Source organism: Macaca fascicularis, chromosome 12 (genome assembly GCF_037993035.2).
Source record: "Macaca fascicularis isolate 582-1 chromosome 12, T2T-MFA8v1.1".
NCBI classification, from domain to species: Eukaryota; Metazoa; Chordata; class Mammalia; order Primates; family Cercopithecidae; genus Macaca; species Macaca fascicularis.
In genome coordinates this window covers 356229-376043 of record NC_088386.1, presented here as the reverse complement: position 1 = coordinate 376043, position 19815 = coordinate 356229, and the positions used below count along the sequence as shown (strand labels likewise).

Here is a 19815-nt window from a genome sequence, read left to right as displayed (position 1 = left end):
AGACTCTGTTTCAGAAATAATAAAATAAAATAAAATAAAATAAAATAAAATAAAATAAAGTAAATAAAATAAAAATCAAATCTCCGGTCTCCCGCACAGCCGACTCTGCGTGAATTACTCCTTCTCTATTGCTATTCCCCCTTCTTGAGAAACCGGCTCTGTCTAGGTAGCGGGCAAGGTGAACCCACTGAGCAGTTACAGAATTGCCATTATATTGCTTGCAATTTTATATCTATATTATGCACAAATAGCTATAATCTTGTATACAAGGTTAAATGCGAATGTGCTCCTTGCATGGTCAGATCCCAGCGCAGGAAGGACTCACCCCCTACAAACCGCTAGGCCAAAACGGTCATTCTGGCCACATCCAGCCTCACGTGAGATCGCAATCTCCTGTCACTCAGGGCCTGAGGGGGCGGGTCCTGAAGCCCCATACAATCAGGGGCTCTGGGGTGGGGACCCGTCAATCAGGCGCGCCGCCGGAAAGGAGAGGGCGGCTTCCGGGATCCGGCTGGCGGGCGCTTTGTCTCGCCTTCGCCACCGTAGGCTCTTCCTGTGAGTCTCCGCTGCTACTTCCTGGCTCTGGGAGGCCCGGTGCCTCTGCAGCAGGCTCGGCCACCCTGTGACCTGCGGGTGTTGGGACATCCCTAGCTGACGCCGGGACACCCGGGAAGCCGAGGAACGGTGAGTGGACTGCGCCTGGCTTCCGGAAGTGGGGAAGAGGGCTGGTTGAAACCTGCTGGAATCAGCCATGGGCTGCTGAACCTGCGGACCGAGTCGCGGCGGCGCAGCTGGGCCTCAGCCACCTTCTGCGCAGGGCCGGGCGGCGCGGGCAGCTGGACCCCTGCGTCCTGTCTGTACCTGAGGGCGCCACTTGCGCCGGCCGAGCCCTCTCGGGAACCCCGCGCGTCCCCCACCCAGGTAGTGCGGTGACCACGGGAGGGTGATCCGGGAGAGCCCCGACTCGGTGTGCGTGGTTCCAGCGTGGGAGGAGCTGTGGTTCATGGAGCTTCCAGTCCCACCTTTCTCCCCCTAAAATTAACCTGAGGCTTTGTTAAAACGTTAAACGGCGTGTTTGAGCAAACGCGATTCATAAACGGGTACCGCAGTCATGGTTTGTGGTTTAGGGTCCACGGGAGGGGCTTAAATGAGAGGCTTTGATAAGGTGAATGAGGAAGCAAACCATACATATATATACACACACATATACACACATATATATACACATATGTCCATATATATATATATTTTTTTTTTTTTCTTTTTTTTTTGAGACGGAGTCTTACCCTGTCGCCAGGCTAGAGTGCAATGGTGCAGTCTCAGCTCACTGCAACCTCTGACTCCCGGGTTCAAGCGATTGTCCTGCCTCACCCTCCCAAGTAGCTGGGCTTATAGGCGCCATCACCACGTCCAGCTAATTTTTGTATGTTTAGTAGAGACAGGGTTTCTCCATGTTGGCTAGGTTGGTTTCGAACTCCTGACCTTAATTGATCACCCTCCTCGGCCTCCTAAAGCGCCGGGATTACAGGCGTGAGCCACCTTGGCCAAAATATTTTTCTGTTTCCAAACATTTTACAGGAGAGGAAAGCGGAGAATAAATCATCTGACACTCTACTGTAAAAAAATTCTTTGTGCCTCTCTTCTTTTCATCTTTCCTAAGTGTACATATTACCAAAATGTCTTTAGGTTGAGGTCCCCCCGTGAAAACTTGACAGGGTGTTGTGTCCTCAGCCACTCTCCTGTCTTTTCCTAGTCCTGGCATTTTAGAACTGTCTGGGGATGACCCAGGATACCCACAGTGGCCATGTGTATTGGAGGGTCTAGTGAGTATCAGCCCCTGCGTCATCTCATCCCCAAGGACAGCCTGAGGTAGGGGGTAGAGTCTCTCAGGGGAGCAGCTGGATGCTCTTGGCCTTAGAAGAATCTCCTGGTATAGTTTCATCTAAAATGGTGACCCCTGAGGGTCATTAAAATTTTAGGACATTAAAATGAATGGACAATACAATGTAATGTCATGAAAGTTAGGTCATTAAAATTATTCCTCCAGCCCGAGTTTTTATTCCTCGAAGACACATTGATGGTTTGCCAATTGGATGCTGATATTGAGAGGAAAAGGCAGAAATGATTTCTGCTCTCTAGCTTGTCTCAGACTTGTGAAGAGAGAAAAACTGTCCCAAAGGACAAGGAAAACCCACCCCAGAGAGGATGTGCAAGCACCTGAATATTAAAATGCACTGAAGGCACATAGGAGGACAAAGAGCAGTGCCAGTGCCTCCTAGGTGGTCATTGAGTACTTTATGGAACAGGATGGGTGTCCTAAGGGATAGAATGGCCTGCCGTGACACTTAGAAAGGTCTGCGTTGGAGTCAGCACTGCCTCTCCCTGAGTTTGTTACCTTGAAAAGGCTTGTCTGCTTATTTGAGTTTCAGGTTTTCACTGACTGTAAGATACATTTTGTCAGTACAGCTTGAAAGATAAAAATACTATTTCAAAGAGGCAAGGTAAAATGATGTATTTCATTTGCTAAAAATTCGTATTTATTTCTTCCCCAGAGTGAGTGTAGTAAGTTTTAAAGTTCTGTTCTTTTTAAGGGTAATTTCAAATGGAATTGTAGGACTTAGCTTTGTAAATGCTACTGGTGAAATAAAAGTGTGATAGATAAATTGATGATTTATAAAGATTCACCAAAATGTCAGTTCCTCTCTTGTAGCTTGGTGAAGAATTTATGACAGTGGACACATGTGTATCCTCTTATCTGAGTGTCTGAGTGTTGTTTTTTGTTTTTTGGAGATTCTGTCTTACTCTGTAGCCCGGCTGGAGTGCAGTGGTGCCATCTCTGCTTACTGCAACCTCCGCCTCCCGAGTTCAAGTGATTCTCCTGTGTCAGCCTCCCGAGGAACTGGGATTATAGGCGCCCACCACCACACCCAGCTAATTTTCACATTTTTAGTAAACACAGGGTTTTAGGCCTGGCACGGTGGTTCATGCCTGTAATCCCAGCCCTTGGGGAGGCCAAGGTGGTCGGATCACGAGGTCAGGAGTTCCAGAGCAGCCTGGCCAACATGGTGAAACCCTATCTCTACTAAAAATACGAAAAAATTAGCTGAGCGTGGTGGCAGGCACCTGTAATCCCAGCTACTCGGGAGGCTGAGGCAAGAGAATTGCTTGAACCCCGGAGGTGGAGGTTGCAGTGAGCCAAGATCTTGCCACTGCACCCTAGCCCAAGGGACAATGCGAGACTCCGTCTCAAAAACAAATAAACAAACAAACAAACAACAAAAAGACGGGATTTTGCCCATGTTGGGCAGGCTAGTCTCAACCTCCTGACGTCAGGTGATCCCCTGCCTCAGCCTCTCAAGGTGCTGGGATTACAGGCGTGAGCCACGACGCCTGGCCCACTCTATTTTCTTTTTATTCCCTAAATTTTAATATGTTTGAGTTTGTCTGTTCCTTTATCACTTTTTTCTTACATAAAAAAAATTCTGCCTAATCCTTCATTAAAAAAAAATCTTCCTGTGACTTCTGAAAGTATTCTGGTTTTATCTTTTGTATTTGAATATATAATGATGACATTTATTCATGGAACAGAGAAGAATGCAATGCATTTTCCCAAGTAGATGCCAGCCTGGTTTCCCTCATATTTTAAAGTGCATGTAATTTCTTTTTCTATTCTATAGTGCCTACTCTATCATTCCTCAACTTTCCATATAGATGCTGGGTCATTAAAACATTTTTTCCCCTTGGTCTGCTTGCTCATCTCTCTGCTAACATTGTGTTGTCCTGAATATTTTTGTTTGAAAATCTTAGAAGTATGTTAGACAAGCCATCACTCTTTTTTTAGATGACTAAAAATGATTAGACATTGGTCATTTTTACTACATATGAAAGAGTAGCTTTTCTTGCCTAAAACCACCTGATTTGGGAATTTATGTGGTTTCATAGCAATAGCATCTGGAAGTGGTGACATTAATGTCATTTTAAAAAGCTTGTGTCCTATTTCCTCTTATTCCTTTCTGCCTTGATATTGTGCAATAGAAATTTGAAAAATGGTTGTATTAGTATTGTTAAATATCAATTATTGGTTTTATTTACTACTCAATTAAATTTAATAAGCCTTTTCTCTCTTGGTGTAATCACATGGAATGGGCTCAACTCCCCAGTTAACAAGTGACAGCACATGTAAAATATTGTCTACCAGGGAAATTCATTGAACACTTAGTGTTCAGACTGTGTTTTTGTGTCTGATTCCCTAAGCACCACTGCAGTGACACCAAATAATAGACTTTCAGCAGAAGAAGTTTTGGAAAATACACTGCATAAGACATTTAGATGCAGTGAGTCATTCTTATTACTTGGGTTGGTGGAATCCCTTTCAAAATGTAAGTTCCTAATACAAACAAAGATTGAACTTTGCGAGCAGGCATTTTTAAGAATAAGTAGTCTCAGGACTGATAATATTAACTCACTTATGCACATCAGGTAGGACTTTAGTATGACAGATACTAGAAATGTACAAAGTGAAGTTAAAAGGTAACTCGTAGCAGCATATCGTAATCTTACTCCCTGGATTCTCTAATGAGATGGGTGTTTCTACTTTGCTGTTGTCTTTTTGAATAGTTCAATTCTAGCATTAGTACTGCTGTGTGGGAGGGAGTATGTGTGAACAGAGTAAGAGTTGTGACAATCAAGTCATAGAATAAATGCTTGGAAATTTTAGAATCATGTAAACAGCTTATGAATTGAGTATACATTCCCAGTGCTCTCAGTCTCACCCATCCTTCTATCCACATATGTGGAATGTTCCAGGACTCCGTGGCTTTTGAGGATGTAGCTATAAACTTTACCCAGCAGGAATGGGTTTTGCTAGATTCTTCTCCGAAGAATCTCTACAGAGAAGTGATTCAGGAAACCTACAGGAACCTGGCTTCTGTAGGTAAGAATGACAACACATTTCACTTAATTACAGAAGTATTTCCCTATCATCAGTGCTATTTGTGATTTGGAATGGGGCGAGGGAATGATTTGGTGAATAAATCAGGCATGGGCACTGTGTACAATGAACATGAAATCTAGTAATGTTTCTATAGTTTGAAATAATTCATGATAATTTTGTGCATCTGCATTTTAGGAAAAAACGGAAAGACCAGAATATTGAAGATCACTTCAAAAAACTTGGGAAAGATACAAGATAATTTGCACCGAGAAGAGGAAATAAAGTCCTCTGAAGGAATCTTAGCATGTCATGAATTTAAAAACAAGCAATCAAAGCAAATAAGAGTCACTTGAAATTCATTTCCTGTTAGAAAAATTGCACCCAAAATGTAACGTACATCAGTGTAGCAGTCAGTGTTTGAAAAACAGTTTACTTGAAAATAGTACTACAAAATTGTGTATATGAATGTTACTATTTTGGTTATAGCCATGCAGGTGGTAGCTGTGTTTTCAGTAGTAGCCCATTTACTTTCAAATAATTCAGTCATGGCACAAAAACAAAAACAAAAAAAATGCATTTTCCCTCGTATTGGTAGCAGTGTAAGTGGAAGACCTATGAATGAGTAGAAAGTTATTAAACCAACCAATAGTAATGTGCTTGTCATTTTTTTTTTTACAGAAATCCTATGGTACAGAGACTGCGTGAAAGCAAAGAAGGTAGTATGGACAAGTTGTCAGCCACATTCCAAATCTTGATCTGAATGAGAACATTTCTACTGGATTAAAACAATGTGAATGCAGTATTTGTGGAAAAGTCTTTGTACATCATTCCCTCCTTAATAGGCACATCCTAGCTCACTCAGGATGCAAACCATATGGAGAGAAGCAATATAAATGTGAACAGTGTGGGAAACTCTTCGTTTCTATTCCGGGTGTTAGAAGACACATGATAATGCACCGTGGAAATCCAGCTTATAAATGTACGATATGTGGGAAAGCTTTTCATTTTCTCAATTCAGTTGAAAGACATCAGAGAACTCACACAGGAGAAACACCCTATCAATGTAAACAATGTGGTAAAGCGTTCACTGTTTCCGGTTCTTGTCTAATACATGGACGAACTCACACTGGAGAGAAACCCTACGAATGTAAGGAATGTGGGAAAACACTCAGATTTTCTTGTTCTTTTAAGATGCATGAAAGGACTCACACTGGAGAAAGATGTACCAAGGGTGATAAAGCCTTCAGCTGTTCCACTTCCCTTCATGACCATGGAAGCATTCATACTGGAGGGAGACCCTATGAATGTAAACAATGTGGCAAAGCCTTTAGTCATTTGAGTTCCCTTTGTAACCATAAAAGTACTTATACTGGAGAGAAACCCAATGAATGTAAACAATGTGACCAAGCCTTCAGTCGCCTCAGTTCCCTTCACCTCCACCAAAGAATTCATACTGGAGAAAAACCTTATGAATGTAAGAGATGCGGTAAAGCCTACACTCATTCCAGTTACCTTATGCGCCACTAAAGAAGTCATGATATAGGGGTTGGGTGTAGTGACTCAGCCTATAATCCCAGCACTTTGGGAGGCCAAGGTGTGTGTATTACTTGAGCCCAGGAGTTCATAACCAGTCTGGATTAAAACAATGTGAAACAACCTGGGCATCGTGGTGAAACCCTGTCTCTACAAAAAATAAAATAATGCCGGGCCGGTGGCTCACGCCAGCTACTCAGGAGGCTGAGGCAGGAGAATGGCGTGAACCCGGGAGGCGGAGCTTGCAGTGAGCCGAGATCGCAGCACTGCACTCCAGCTTGGGCGACAGAGGCAGACTCCGTCTCCAAAAAAAAAAACAAAGAAAATAATTAGCTGGGCATGGTGGCACATTTCAGTTGTCTTAGTTCTTTTTCAAGGACATAAAAGGCCACGGGGGGTTGGGGGGAAGCCCTGTGCATGCGGATCACGAGGTCAGGAGATCGAGACCATCCTGGCCAACATGGTGAAACCTCGTCTCTACTAAAAATACAAAAATAGCTGGGTGTGGTAGCATATGCTTGTAATCCCAGCTACTCAGGAGGCTGAGGCAGGAGAATCACTTGAACCCAGGAGGCGGAGGTTGCAGAGAGCTGAGATTGTGCCACTGCATTCCAGCCTGGCGACAGAGTGAGACTCCATCTCAAAAATAAATAAATAAAGCCCCTTGAATGTAAGAAATGTGGTAAAACATTTACTCTTTCCCATTCCCTCATAAACATGAAAGAGCTCACACTGCAAAGAAACCTTAAGAATGTAGGAAATGTGGTCAAGCCTTCAGATTTTCCTGAAGATTTGGGAGGGCTCAGAGTGGAGAAAAGGCTTTTGAATTTAAATTTGTGGTAAGGCCTTCGGTTGTATTAGCTCCATTTGAAGACATCAGCTGATTCCTGAGAAAAACCCTATGAATGTCCAGAATGTTTGAGTGTTTCATTTCTCTCATATCCACTCAAGGACATATGAAAATGCACACTGTAGCTGGCTGGACCTTGTAAATACAAGAACGTACACAGGATTAAAACTCTAACAGTTTAGAAACTGCAAGAATATTTTCAGTTTTAACATTTACTTGAAAAGCCATGTGAAAACTCCCACTGGAAAGAAGTTCTATAAGTGAAGCTTTTCTAATTTGGAAAGCCTGATGCAAATTAATTTTCGTGCAGTGCTTGAAAAAAATCTATGAAATGTTACACAAGTTACAAGTATATTGTTTTTATCAGTGGCCCATTCTTAAAGAGTCTTGAGTATGCATTTCACCTTGTTTTGCAGGGAAACCTTGAGGTGAGAGTTCTGTAAATGTTCTTTAAGCAGTAGTACTTGAATTTCATAGATAATGATATTTTCTTAAGTCTGTTGGTAGAATTTTTGTCTATTCATTTGATAATGTGCTGGATTCATGGTTGAATTTGGATGTTTTTCTAATATGTAGGTAAGTTTAATTTTCTTATTTCATTATTATTGCTTTTTGAGATGGAGTCTCACTCTGTTGCCCAGGCTGGAGTGCAGTGATGTGATCTCGGCTCACTGCAACCTCTGCCCGCTGGGTTTAAGCGATTCTCCTGCCGCAGCCTTCCGAGTAGCTAGGACTACAGGTGAACGCCACTACGTCCAGCTAATTCTTTGTATTTTTAGTAGAGACAGTGTTTCACCATGATGGCTAGGCTGGTCTTGAACTCCTGACCTCATGATTTGCCCGCCTCGGCCTCCCAAAGTGCTGGGATTACAGGCATGAGCCACTGCACCCGGCCAGGTAAGTTTCATTTGTATGTATTGTCCTGTGATTAATGGACCAGTGAATAATGATTGTGAATTCTTGGTATTGTCTTACTAGCCTCATTTGGCAAATTTTGATTATCCCTTGTGTATTATAGACATCCCACCTATTTTTATTAAATGAAAAACTACTCTTGATGTAAAGATATTTATTTTTTCTAATAATGAGTTGGTATTAATTCCTAAGTACATACAGTTTACCCGGGAGATGGAGCTTGCAGTGCGCCGAGATCACACACTGCACTCCAGCAAGGGTGACAGAGCGAGATTCTGTGTCCAAAAAAAAAAAAAAAAAAAAAAAAAAAAAAGGAATATCCTCACTTTTTTAATGCTATACCACTCTCTGGTCCCAAGTTAGTCCCTATCCTCTATGTAATTAATAACTGATGTCTGGCTTATCTGTTTGGTAATAGATGTTATGTGTTTAACGGCGCCAGTAAACGTAGGGTGCTAATTCCTTCCTCACCAGTGGGGTGCATGAGACGCTATTGAAACAATTGGCAACACGAATGGAACGGATCAACCCTCATGCAGGACACCTGCTCAACTTGACCTACCTGCTGTGGGCTGACTGTTCCGTAACACATCAGCAGTCACCTGGGTCAGAACCGTGAGCTGATGATGGGCCTTCCCTTTGGTCTGCACAGTGTTTTGTGGTCTTCAGGTGTTGTCATCTTCTCCCACACTAAAATGCTCTCATCTCCTAGACATCAATGTTTAACTGCACCCCAGCATGACCTTTGGCCTATGCTTAGCAGGCAGTTTTGAGGCCCTGGCTTATGAATGCACAAAAGCACAGCACATAAGCCAACACTTAAGTCCTAATTAGCAAGAATCAGGCTGTATCTCTGTAGTCCCTGCATCTGCTCTGGTCACCATCTCTGTGTGCTTAGGGCAGCCATGTGAACATTATTAATTATTTTACACTCCAAGACAATAGTTATTATGTAAGCAGAAGTAGTGGCCTTGTTTGTTTCTTGTGCTGCTGCTCCCCTTGCTGCTGTACCATACACCCTCCTGATGAGGTGTACATCTATGGTGCCTCATGGTTCAGGCACTGCTGAGTAAAGAAAATGGGAAGAAATAGTTTGATATTAGCCCCTACTGAAGCATATGAAGAAGCGTCTCAGCTGCTTTCATTGAAAAATTCCTGACCAGTGTGTGGGCTTTTCTTATAACTGCTGCTTATCAGCATGTCAAAAGTCTCATCTTCGGACTGCAAGTCCTGACGGCCTTAGTTATAGTGGCCTTACTGCATGTGGAGCTAACCCCGGGAAGATGGAGTGGCACTCTCTGGAGGATTAGGTGGTCTCCTCCAATGTGGGTTGATGGGCTTCTGAACTCTTTCCTTTAACCATGCAGAGAGTCTACACTGCCAGTGATCATGTGCCACAACTCTATAGATGTGGAAATATATTCAAAATATTCTGAAATAGTTTCCATTGAAAGGAAATAGAAAAGCGGTCTGGTGCCACGCTCCGGTTAAGAGAACTAGTAGATGGCTCACAAGAACACTCTGTCACTACTGTCTGTGCCTCTGTCACAGCAAATATCCTGATCCTTCAGTTTTAAGGGTACAGGGCCATTTTCCTCCCTTTCTTACTGGTAGTTCTCAAGATAACTATGATATGCTGGGAAGGCAATATCCTGATAATCAAGTGACATTGATCAGAACAGCCCAGGCTCTGTTATAGTCCCTGCTCGAAACAGAACGGCCTTTAACGCTTGTGTCCAGCAACCACATCGTGGGAGAAAACCCAATGTGGGCTTCTTTCTGGGGTCCCTCAGTTGTAGTGCAAGTGAAGCGTTTACAGTCAAAACTCCATCCATCTGCTCTGGATAGCCTTCCTGATCTTGTGGTAGCGGTTCATATTGAATCCTAGACTTCTGTTGTCTTTTGTTTGCTATTTGTAAGTAATAAATTCACTTCATGGAATTTATCTATGAATGTATTTGGCCTCATTGTACTCAGAAAAGTTGGTAGCCATTGCACAGTGAACCCGCTTCATAATTGGTGAAAACACCTATGGCCCCCTTGTGCCACCGCAAGGAGGTTCATTCAGCCAAACATAGACTTCATGTTTGTAAAACCCTGTAGCACAATTATTACCATGTGGGAGGCCTTTAACAATGGTGATGCTGATTTGAAAAACTCTGAAGGAAGAAATTTACCCAAATGGGTTGGGTACATGGGAGTTCCTCCTAATTCCAAGAAACCCTTACTCCCCTCCACCTAAAATGAGTGGAGAGGCCAGGTGCGGTGGCTCAGGCCTGTAATCCGAGCACTTTGGGAGGCCGAGGTGGGCAGATCACAAGGTCAGGGGTTCAAGACCAGCCTGAATAACATGGGGAAGCCCCATCTCTACTAAAAATACAAAAATTAGCCGGGCGTGGTGGCAGGCACCTGTAATCCCAGCTACTTGGGAGGCTGAGGCAGGAGAATCGCTTGAACCTGGGAGGCGGAGGTTACAGTGAGTCGAGACAATGCCACTGCACTCCAGCCTGGGTGACAGGGCAAGACTCCGTCTCAGGGGGAAAAAAAAAAAAAAGTGGATAAGAACTGAAACAGGTTTAAAATTTCAACTAATTGGAAATGCAAGTTTACAAAAATAATATTTAAAATAAAAGGTTAAATGAGTGCTCATTCAATTTTATGCCTCCACAAAATAGGTTGTGAGTTAACTTCCACATTTATTGAAAGCCACCAAAGTTGAGAAGCCTCCGCGTCTGAAATTCACATGTGGCTCAAATAAGAATTATACCTGGGGATACCCCAAAGTTTAAATATAGTATCCCCTATGATATTATGAGGAATTACTGTACATAAATCAGGTTGTCTTCCTTTAACTCTGAAAATCATATTATCTTGCCTAAATTCTCCATAACGCATCGCTTTGCAGTATCCTAGAGTGGACATGGCTTTCCTCACCAATGAGCACTAAAATTAAGTGTGTGCGACTCACCTATGTTCTTATCAAAATGGAAATCCCTGAATCCCACCAGTTAGAATAATATGACAGAATGTCAGATTTATGGAATATAAAAGTTTTCTGTAAGGTTATTAGGTATTGATTCCATTTTATTAATAGATATCAATATATATAGATTACCTATTTCTCCTGTGTTTTAGTATTAATAGATTGTGTCTTTTTATTCATCCAGTTGGTCTAAGTTACCAAGTTTGTGGGTTATGGAGATTGTAATATTCTTTATGATTTTATCATCCATGGGCTCTCTAATATAAAGGCTTCTTTTAATTCTTAAATTATTAGGTTGGTGCAAAAGTAATTGTGGTTTTGGACCATGAATTTTAAATTTGTATAACTAGGCTGCAACACATCTTTATTAATCAAAATAGAACCCATTACAATGGGCTGGGCACAGTGGCTCACGCCTGCAATCCCAGCACTTTGGGAGGCTGAGGCAGGCGGATCAGGAGGTCAGGAGTTTGAGACCAGCCTGACCAACATGGTGAAATCCCGTCTCTACTAAAAAGACAAAAAGTAGCCCGGAGTGGTGGCATGTGCCTGTAATCCCAGCTACTCAAGAGGCTGAGGCAGGAGAATCTCTTGAACCCAGGAGGCAGAGGTTGCGGTGAGCTGAGATTGCACCTTTGCACTCTGGCCTGGGTGACAGAGTGAGACTCTGTCAAAAAAAAAAAAAAAAAAAAAAAAGAAAAAAAGAAAAAGAAAAGAAACCATTACAATGAATACATTTTTGCCAATGAGAAATAAACTTGTTTATTCTGTGCTTTCAAGGTTGGATGAACTCTTGAAAAGCATTTTCTGCATCCTGCTGGTTGTGTACTTGTTTTCCCTGCAAAAAGTTGTCAAGATGCTTAAAGAAGTGGTAGTTGGTTGGTGAGAGGTCAGATGAATATGGCAGATGAGGGAAAACTTCATAGCCCAGTTTATTCAACTTTTGAAGCCCTGGTTGTATGACATGTGGTCAGGCGTTGTGGAGATCTGGGCCCTTCCTGTTGACCAGTGCCGGCTCCAGGTGCTGCAGTTTTCCGTGCATCTCTTCGATTAGCTTGGCATACATCTCAGATGTAATAATTTCACCAGGATTCAAAAGCTGTAGTGGTCCAGAAGACCAGCAGCTGACCACCAAACAGTGACTATGACCTTTTATTGGTGCAAGTTTGACGTTGGGAAGTGGTTTGGAGCTGCTTCTGAGTCCAGCCACTGAGTTGGCTGTTGTATGAAATCCACTTTTCGTGGCGTGTCACAATCTGATTAAGAAATGATTGATTGTTGTTTCATAGAATAAGAGAAGATGACACCTCAAAAGAATGGTTTTTAAAATATTTGGTCAACTCATGAGGCACCCACTTATCAAGATTTTTCAACTTTCCAATTGGCTTCAAATGCCGGATGACCATAGAATGGTCGACATTCAGTTCTTCGCCAACTTCTCGTGTAGCTGTGAGAGGATGGAATTCAGTGGTTGTTCTCAATTGGTCGTTATCAACTTTCGATGGCTGCCCACGTCGGGCCTCATCTTCAAGGCTCCCGCCTTCTTTGCAAAACTTCTTGAACCACTGCGATGTATATTAATTAGCAGTTCCTGGGCCAAATGCGTTGATGTTGTGAGTTGTCTTCCCTGCTTTAGGACCCATTTTGAACTCGAATAAGAAAGTCGCTTGAATTTGCTTTTGGTCTGACATCATTTTCATAGTCTAAAATAAATAAGTAATAAGTCATTAGCAAAAAAAAAAAAAAAAAAAAAGGCAAGAAATGCCCATTAGCATGATGAATAACATAACCACATTTATTTAAGAGGGTATTCCAGTATCAAACAGCAAATTCTAAGAATGCAAAACTGCCATTACTTTTGTACTCATCTTAGAGTGATTTGTATGATTTCTTTTTTTCTTTGTCAGCCTGGCTTGATAGTTACCAATTTTGTTGATCTTTATGAAGAAATAGCTATTGTTCTATTGAATTCTTCTGTTGATTTTCTGTGTTCAGTGCCATTGACTTGTCATCTTGTTTTTATTTCTTTTGAGTGAATTTGGCTTATATTGTTCTTTTTTCTTTTTCTTTTTCTTTTTTTTTTTGAGACTTAGTCTTGCTCTGTTGCCCAAGTGACCTCGCTCTGTCGCACGAGGTCGGGAGATCAAGACCATCCTGGCTAACACGGTGAAACCGCATCCCTGCTAAAAATACAAAAAATTAGCCGGGCGTGGTGGCAGGTGCCTGTAGTCCCAGCTACTCAGGAGGCTGAGGCAGGAGAATAGCTTGAACCCAGGAGGTGGAAATTGCAGTGAGTCGAGATTGTGCCACTGCACTCCAGCATGGGTGACAGAGCAAGACTCTGTCTCAAGACAAAAAAAAAAAAAACATATTAGCTGGGCATGGTGGTACATGCCTGTAATCTCAGCTATTCGGGATGCTGAGGCAAATTGCTTGAACCGGGACCCCGGAGGCAGAGGTTGCAGTGAGCCGAGATCATGCCACTGCACTCCAGCGTGGGCTACAGAGCGAGACTCTGTCTCAAAAAAAACTAACTAACTAAATAAATAATATATGTGTGTATATATATTAAAATGTACACATACACACACATATATATTTGAAGTATTTTCCAATGAGAGCAGGTGTTCCGGAAGACCTCATTTAAATACAGAATCTGAATGGAGGCCCATGTCACACCTTCCATTTTTTCATCTTTGCAGCTGGGCTTTTCTCCTCTACTCTGCTGGACTCTGCTGTTTCTCACAAGGTGTTCAGAGATTCTGCCCTGAATCCTACAACCAGGAGATGAGAAGCACAGAGTGACACCAACAGGAGAACATAAAGATGCGGTGACAGTTGTCCTCCTCCTGCAGAGTCCATAGCAGTGCACTCCTACCGCTGGTGCCCTAGTTAAGCCTGGGGGCCAGCACGCCTGATGACTGTCTGGGAGTGCTGCAGTCAGGGTCCCCACAATGAGCACCCAGCCAGTGCCCTTGCACCCTGCATGACCGTGGCCATTGTCACCTCAGAGCCCCTGGGTACAGAACAATGTATCCTACCAGAGCTACATATGAGGAAGGACCACGTGAGTCCCGGGAAAGAGCTGAGGCCCTGCGGGGGTAGGTGGCCAGGACCGAGACCTGATGCCTGTGTGGAGAATCATCTGTGGGTGTGAGTGGCACTGTGGGGCCAGTGCCTGGGTTCTGCTGCTCCCCCTCCTCAAAGATCAGGGCCCGAGCAGGGGCTGGCGTGTGTGTGACACCTGGAACTGCAGGACCACCACCCATGTGTGAGGCCATCATGGGGACCTGAACACGGTGTCGTCTGCAGACCCCACCCATCCATTAGCCCCAATTCCTGGCCAACTTCTGCCAAGGCGAGAGGGTGGAATTTGGAAGGTGGGTGTAAGCTGAAGCCTGTCCCCCAGTGGCTGACATACAGCTGTGACACTGTGTGTAGGGGGAAGAAAGAGAGATCAGACTGTTATTGTGTCTATGCAGAAAGACGAAGACATAAGAAAGTCCATTTTGATCTGTACTGAGAAAAATTCTTCTGCCTTGAGATGCTGTTAATCTGTAACCCTAGCCCCAACCCTGTGCTCACAGAAGCATGTGCTCTATTGACTCAAGGTTGAATGGATTTAGGGCTGTGCAGGACGTGCCTTAGTGAAAATGTGTTTGCACCTCCTGGGCTCCAGGCTGCCAGCTGCCTGCCCAGGGTCTGAATGTCCTACTGTGACCTGTTTCCTCACCTGGCCCAGAGGACAGATAGGGAAGGCTTGTTTTGAGGATTAGGCAGGGTAATCCCAGTAAGCCCTCATTGGCTTGCCTATCCTCCAGGTCTTTTTGATTTCTTTTTTCTCTTCTTTGTTGTGAAATTCTGGAGAATTGTCCTCCAGCATGTCTTCAGTTGGGGAGGTGGAAAGGCTGGACCTTGCCCTTGACTTCAGGGCTCCTTCTGGGTGCCCCCTCCTCCTAGGGTTTTTAAAAGCATATACTTAGCAACATATCCTGTACCTGAGAGAGTGGCAGAGAACTTCCTGCGTGTCCAAACCAGCATACTTTGTTTCCTGACTGCAGGCCCTCATCACACCCCAAAGCCCAAATACTTTCAGATGGCCAGCTTCAGACAAGAGTCTGAACTCAATGCTTGTTTTCTGGGGTCTACACAGGCCCGTATGATGGGGCTACCTCCATCCTCCATTCTACCCCTGTGCCTCCCCCAGTCCATCAGGGACCTCAACTCCAGTGATCCCTAACTGGGAGCAAGGTTCCCCAGGCAAGGAATGCAGCCGTCCCCAGGATGCTGGCCTGGCTATGTCCCAGTGGACATCAGTCCTGGAGCAAGAGGTCCAAGGCAGGGAGTTTCACCACCCATTTCACCAGGTGTGGTGACCTTTCTGGGTTCCTAGCCTTCAAGATGGGATTTTTACACTGTGCCACAGTGGGGGAAACCGAGACACAGGGCCGGTGAGCGGTAAAGAAAGAAAACCTCTGTGACTAGGAAACATGTCCCTTGCCCAGCACGGCCGCTCCAGGATAGCACCCTTTGGGATGTACCGCTGAGCTGTTCTTGGCACATGGCAGGGCACTGTGGTGGAGGTCAGCAGCTTGTGAGGTTGGGGCTGGGGGTGCTGGCAGGAGCAGGTAATTTTGGACACACCATGGGGAGGAAGGGGACATTGACCCTTTCCCCACACCTTGAACACAGCAGTAATTTTCTTGTCTGATGTGTGTGGGCACCAATGCCTATGTGGGTGTGGGTGCATCCTTCCCTTTTGTTGATGAAGAACCGTCCTGCAGCCATTGGGGTGGATATGGGCACCACGTGTGCCTGGCAGCAGGGTGGTGCCTGCGGAGGCTTGGCTACTCCATGTCTCACTGCCACCCTGTGCCCTTAGTGCCCCTCATACCCAGTCCCTCACATTCTTCAATTGGCATCCCCCGCCTGATTCTCCCAACTCAGCCCCTGCTAGGTTTCTCCAGGCCCTGTGGGCCCTGGGATGGGATCAAAGGAGGCAGCAACTGTGCTGCCTGCCTCTGCCTGAAGTCAGGGATCCCTGGCCGTTACTGGCATCTGGTGGGCAGGGTAGGTGGGAAGGTCAGGTGTCAGCTTTTCCACTCCCCAGCCTGCACTGGCTAAGTCACCAGGTGTAACTGGCCTGGAGGCTGATCTGTGTCCTCCACAGTCCCTTGATGAATTATATTGAAACCAATCCTTGTGTGAATGACAAGACCTCTTGTTGCCACCCAGATCAAACCAGAATCGAAAGACTATTGCACTTGGGTCCACAGCCTGGGGCTGAGGATGCCGTGACCACCCCGTTCTCTTCCTTCTGGGGTCCCCAGGAAGCTCCCAGGACTGAATGATCCCCACAAAACACAGTGGCCAGGATGGGAGGGCTGAAGGTCAACGCTTCACTGCCCCTACCACCACAACGTAGAGGTCCCCATGGAGGTTGGCCCTGAACTGTGGGTCCCTGTGGGATGCAGGCTCCCACGGATACTTCAGGGGATGAGCATGGGTCCTCCTGGCTGACAGGAGTCTGCCTGGGCACTGGGTGTGTGGGGCCTGTGTAGGTGGGTTGGACAGCAATGGGCCTAGCCAGGGAGCCAGGGACTGGTGTGGCCAACGTGGGCAGCAATATATTGCCAGAACCAAAACTACAGTGCAACCGGCCCAGCTGGTAGGGAGAAGGAGTCCTGCCTAGCAGGACCATCCACCCCTGTCCTGGCCCCTAGCCCAGGCTGCCTGCCTGTACTGGACATTGCCTGGCCCAGGAGGCCTGGGCATGATGGTCAGGTGGTGTGTCCCTGGGTTCCAGGCCTTGGTGGTCCCTTGGGAGCTGAGCATCCTCTGAGCAGGAGGAGGGCCCGCGGTCCACTGTTTGCATCAGCCCCTGGGGGTGTGCCCCCACCCCAGCTTCTCAGCCCGCATGGGGACGTGGCCAGGGCTCCTCACCTGCTCTGTGGCTCCAGCTCTGATCAGCTCACTGGGTGACTCTGACAGCTTCCTCCCCAAAGCTTCGGTCCTCACCTGTGAGAATGTGGTGTCCCAGGCCCCCTGCAGGCAGGAACCCACCCCAGCTCCTCTGGTGGGCCCACTTGGTCTTTCTTACCTATTGGCTTGTGAGACCCAGTTGGCCAAACTTGTTGTCCTATTTTTATTTTGGCCTTTTTCTTAGTGTGTGTTTTCTCTAACTACTGCTGTGTAGAACCTTTATATGAGTTTTAGGTAGAGAATCTTGCCCACCCAGGGGTCCCCCACCCCAGAGAGCCTCCACTTTGGCCCCCCCCCGGTCTGGTCCTGCCTATGCTCCGCTTGGTGTGACTGTTGAGTGTGATCGATCCACACAGCTGGTTGACCCTGCATCTCCTTCCTTCTTGTTGCTGAGGCCGGTTCTGTTCTCTCTTTCTCCACCTGAACTGCACTTGAAGCCATGACGAAGGATGAGAAGTGGTTGCTAAGAAGGACCCTCCTGCAGCGAATCTGCTGTGAGGAGGCTGCGCTGGCCCAGCCTGTCATTTCCTTGTCTAAGCTCAGTCCAGAGGTCGGCAAGGGGCAGCCTGTCCCTGCCTGCTTTTGTGGCTCGTGAATCAAGAATGGATTTTACATTTCCAAATGATTGAACAAATAAACAAATAACACTTCATGACACTGAGAAGTTTCCATGTCCATAAGTAAAGATTTATGGGGGTGCAGTTATGCCCATCTCTTCACAGGCCACCTGCAGAAGGCTGCTGTCGTCCAGCCGTGGCAGAGTTGCATCTTTGAGACAAAGATCAGTGGCAAAGCTGAAAATATTGATTCCTGGCTCTTTAGGGAAACAGTTTCCAGTCCCTGGTTTAAGAGCTGTGCGGCAGGATCCCAGGATCTTGGTCAGATTGTTCCTCACTCAGGGCCTGCTGTGGCCTTCGCTAGTATGTCTGCAAAGTCTGTGTGCTATGGTGCCTCTCATGGAGGCATTGAGCTCTGTCGTGCTAGATTTCAGGGTGTCTGCCTCGTGGTCATCTGTCTCACCAACAGAGACCCTGTGGCCATATTCAAACTAGCAGGAACAGTTGGTCTTTGGCAGCAGGGATGCCTTAGAGCTTAGCTGCCACCCACCCTGAGGTGGTCCCATGACACCCACTGTCTGGGTTAAGGTTGAGGTAGGGCTGGTGTCCTGAACTGCCGTGCGATGTGGATCATAATAGCTGGGGGTCGGGGGGAGAGGGGGTTGCTATTACTCCCCATATGGCGGGGGGTGCCTCACCCCCCTGCGATGTGGATCTAAGAGCCAATTACTCCCCCCTGCAATGTGTGTCCATTATTAGCAGTCTCTTTTGTTCAGGATATTAGGAACAATTTCACAGGTTGTGTGTACACAGCCTGCGATCGGAGAACGAATATCATCCTCTGCACCTCCGGATATTAGGAACCATATCACACAACGGGTGTACACTTTTTCAGAGATTTGGGGTAATGTTGTCCTGTGTTTCCCTGAATATTCGGAGACATATCACAGGGTGACTGTACAACCACTACTTTCTTGACAGGAACATTATACTTTACCTACTGGAAATTAGAAGCAATATCACAGATTAGATGTCAAGCCAATGTCATATTGGAAGTAATATCATGCTCTCCCCCACAAGTTATGAGGAACAATATCACAGGGGGGTGTGTACCTTCTCTGGCAGTGGGAGTAGTATCATCATCTCTTCCTTTAGATGACAGGAACAATATCACAGGGTAGGTGTATACCCTGTGTGTTTTTGGAAGCAATGTCATTCTCTCTTCTTTTAGGTTTTAGGATTCATATCACAGGCGGGGTGTACACCCCTTGTTATATTGGATGGAATCTCATTTTCTTTCAACCTGTGTCTTTAGAACAATATCCCATGGGGGCTGTCCATCCCTTCAATATTGGTACTAACACCATCTTCTTCTTTCCTGGATATAAGAAACAATATCACAGGAGGGGTGTACACCCCTTGCAATACTGGTAGTAATATCTCCTCTCCCCTGTGGTTATTAAGGACAAAAATCCCAGGGTGGCTGTATGGTTCCTACTTTATTAGGAGTAGTATCATCCACTCACCCTCTGGATAAGAGGAACCATATCACTGAAGAAGTGTCCACCCACTTCGATATTGTCAGCCATGTCATCTTCTTCCCACCTGGATATTAGGAACGATATCCTAGGTTTGGGGGCTATGTACATCCACTGCGATATCGAAAGTAAAATCAGCCTCTTTCCCGCTGGATATTAGGAACTCTATCACAGGTGTGTGTGCACCTTCTGGGATATTGGGAGTACTATGAGCCTCCACCCCGCTGCATATTAGGAACAATATACGGGGGGCAGGGTGGTTACAGCCCCTGCGATATTGAGAGCAATATTCTTCTCTTTCCCCTGTACATTAGGGTCTACATCACAGGGGTCTGTACACCTTCTGTGATATTAGGATTAATGTTGTCCTCTCCCCTACTGAATGTCAAAAACAGTATCACAGAATGGTGTACACCCCCTGCGATATGGCCAGTAATATCATCGTCTCTACCTTTGGATACTAGGAACAACATCACAGAGGGTGTGTACGCTCCCCTGCGATATAGGGCATAATGTTATCCTCT

At 45.5% G+C, this 19815-nt stretch overlaps 1 protein-coding gene across 1 annotated transcript; it reads left to right on the top strand.

Moving 5' to 3' along the window:
- The first annotated feature begins 275 nt into the window (after positions 1–275).
- On the top strand, positions 276–17857 carry LOC135966484 (zinc finger protein 669-like). The gene is made up of 5 exons (XM_074008667.1): positions 276–377; positions 652–921; positions 4807–4933; positions 5612–6407; positions 13917–17857. Exons 1-4 carry the CDS (start codon positions 276–278, stop codon positions 5686–5688), a joined length of 576 nt encoding a protein of 191 aa, XP_073864768.1. The 3' UTR covers positions 5689–6407; positions 13917–17857.
- Positions 17858–19815: the final 1958 nt, after the last annotated feature.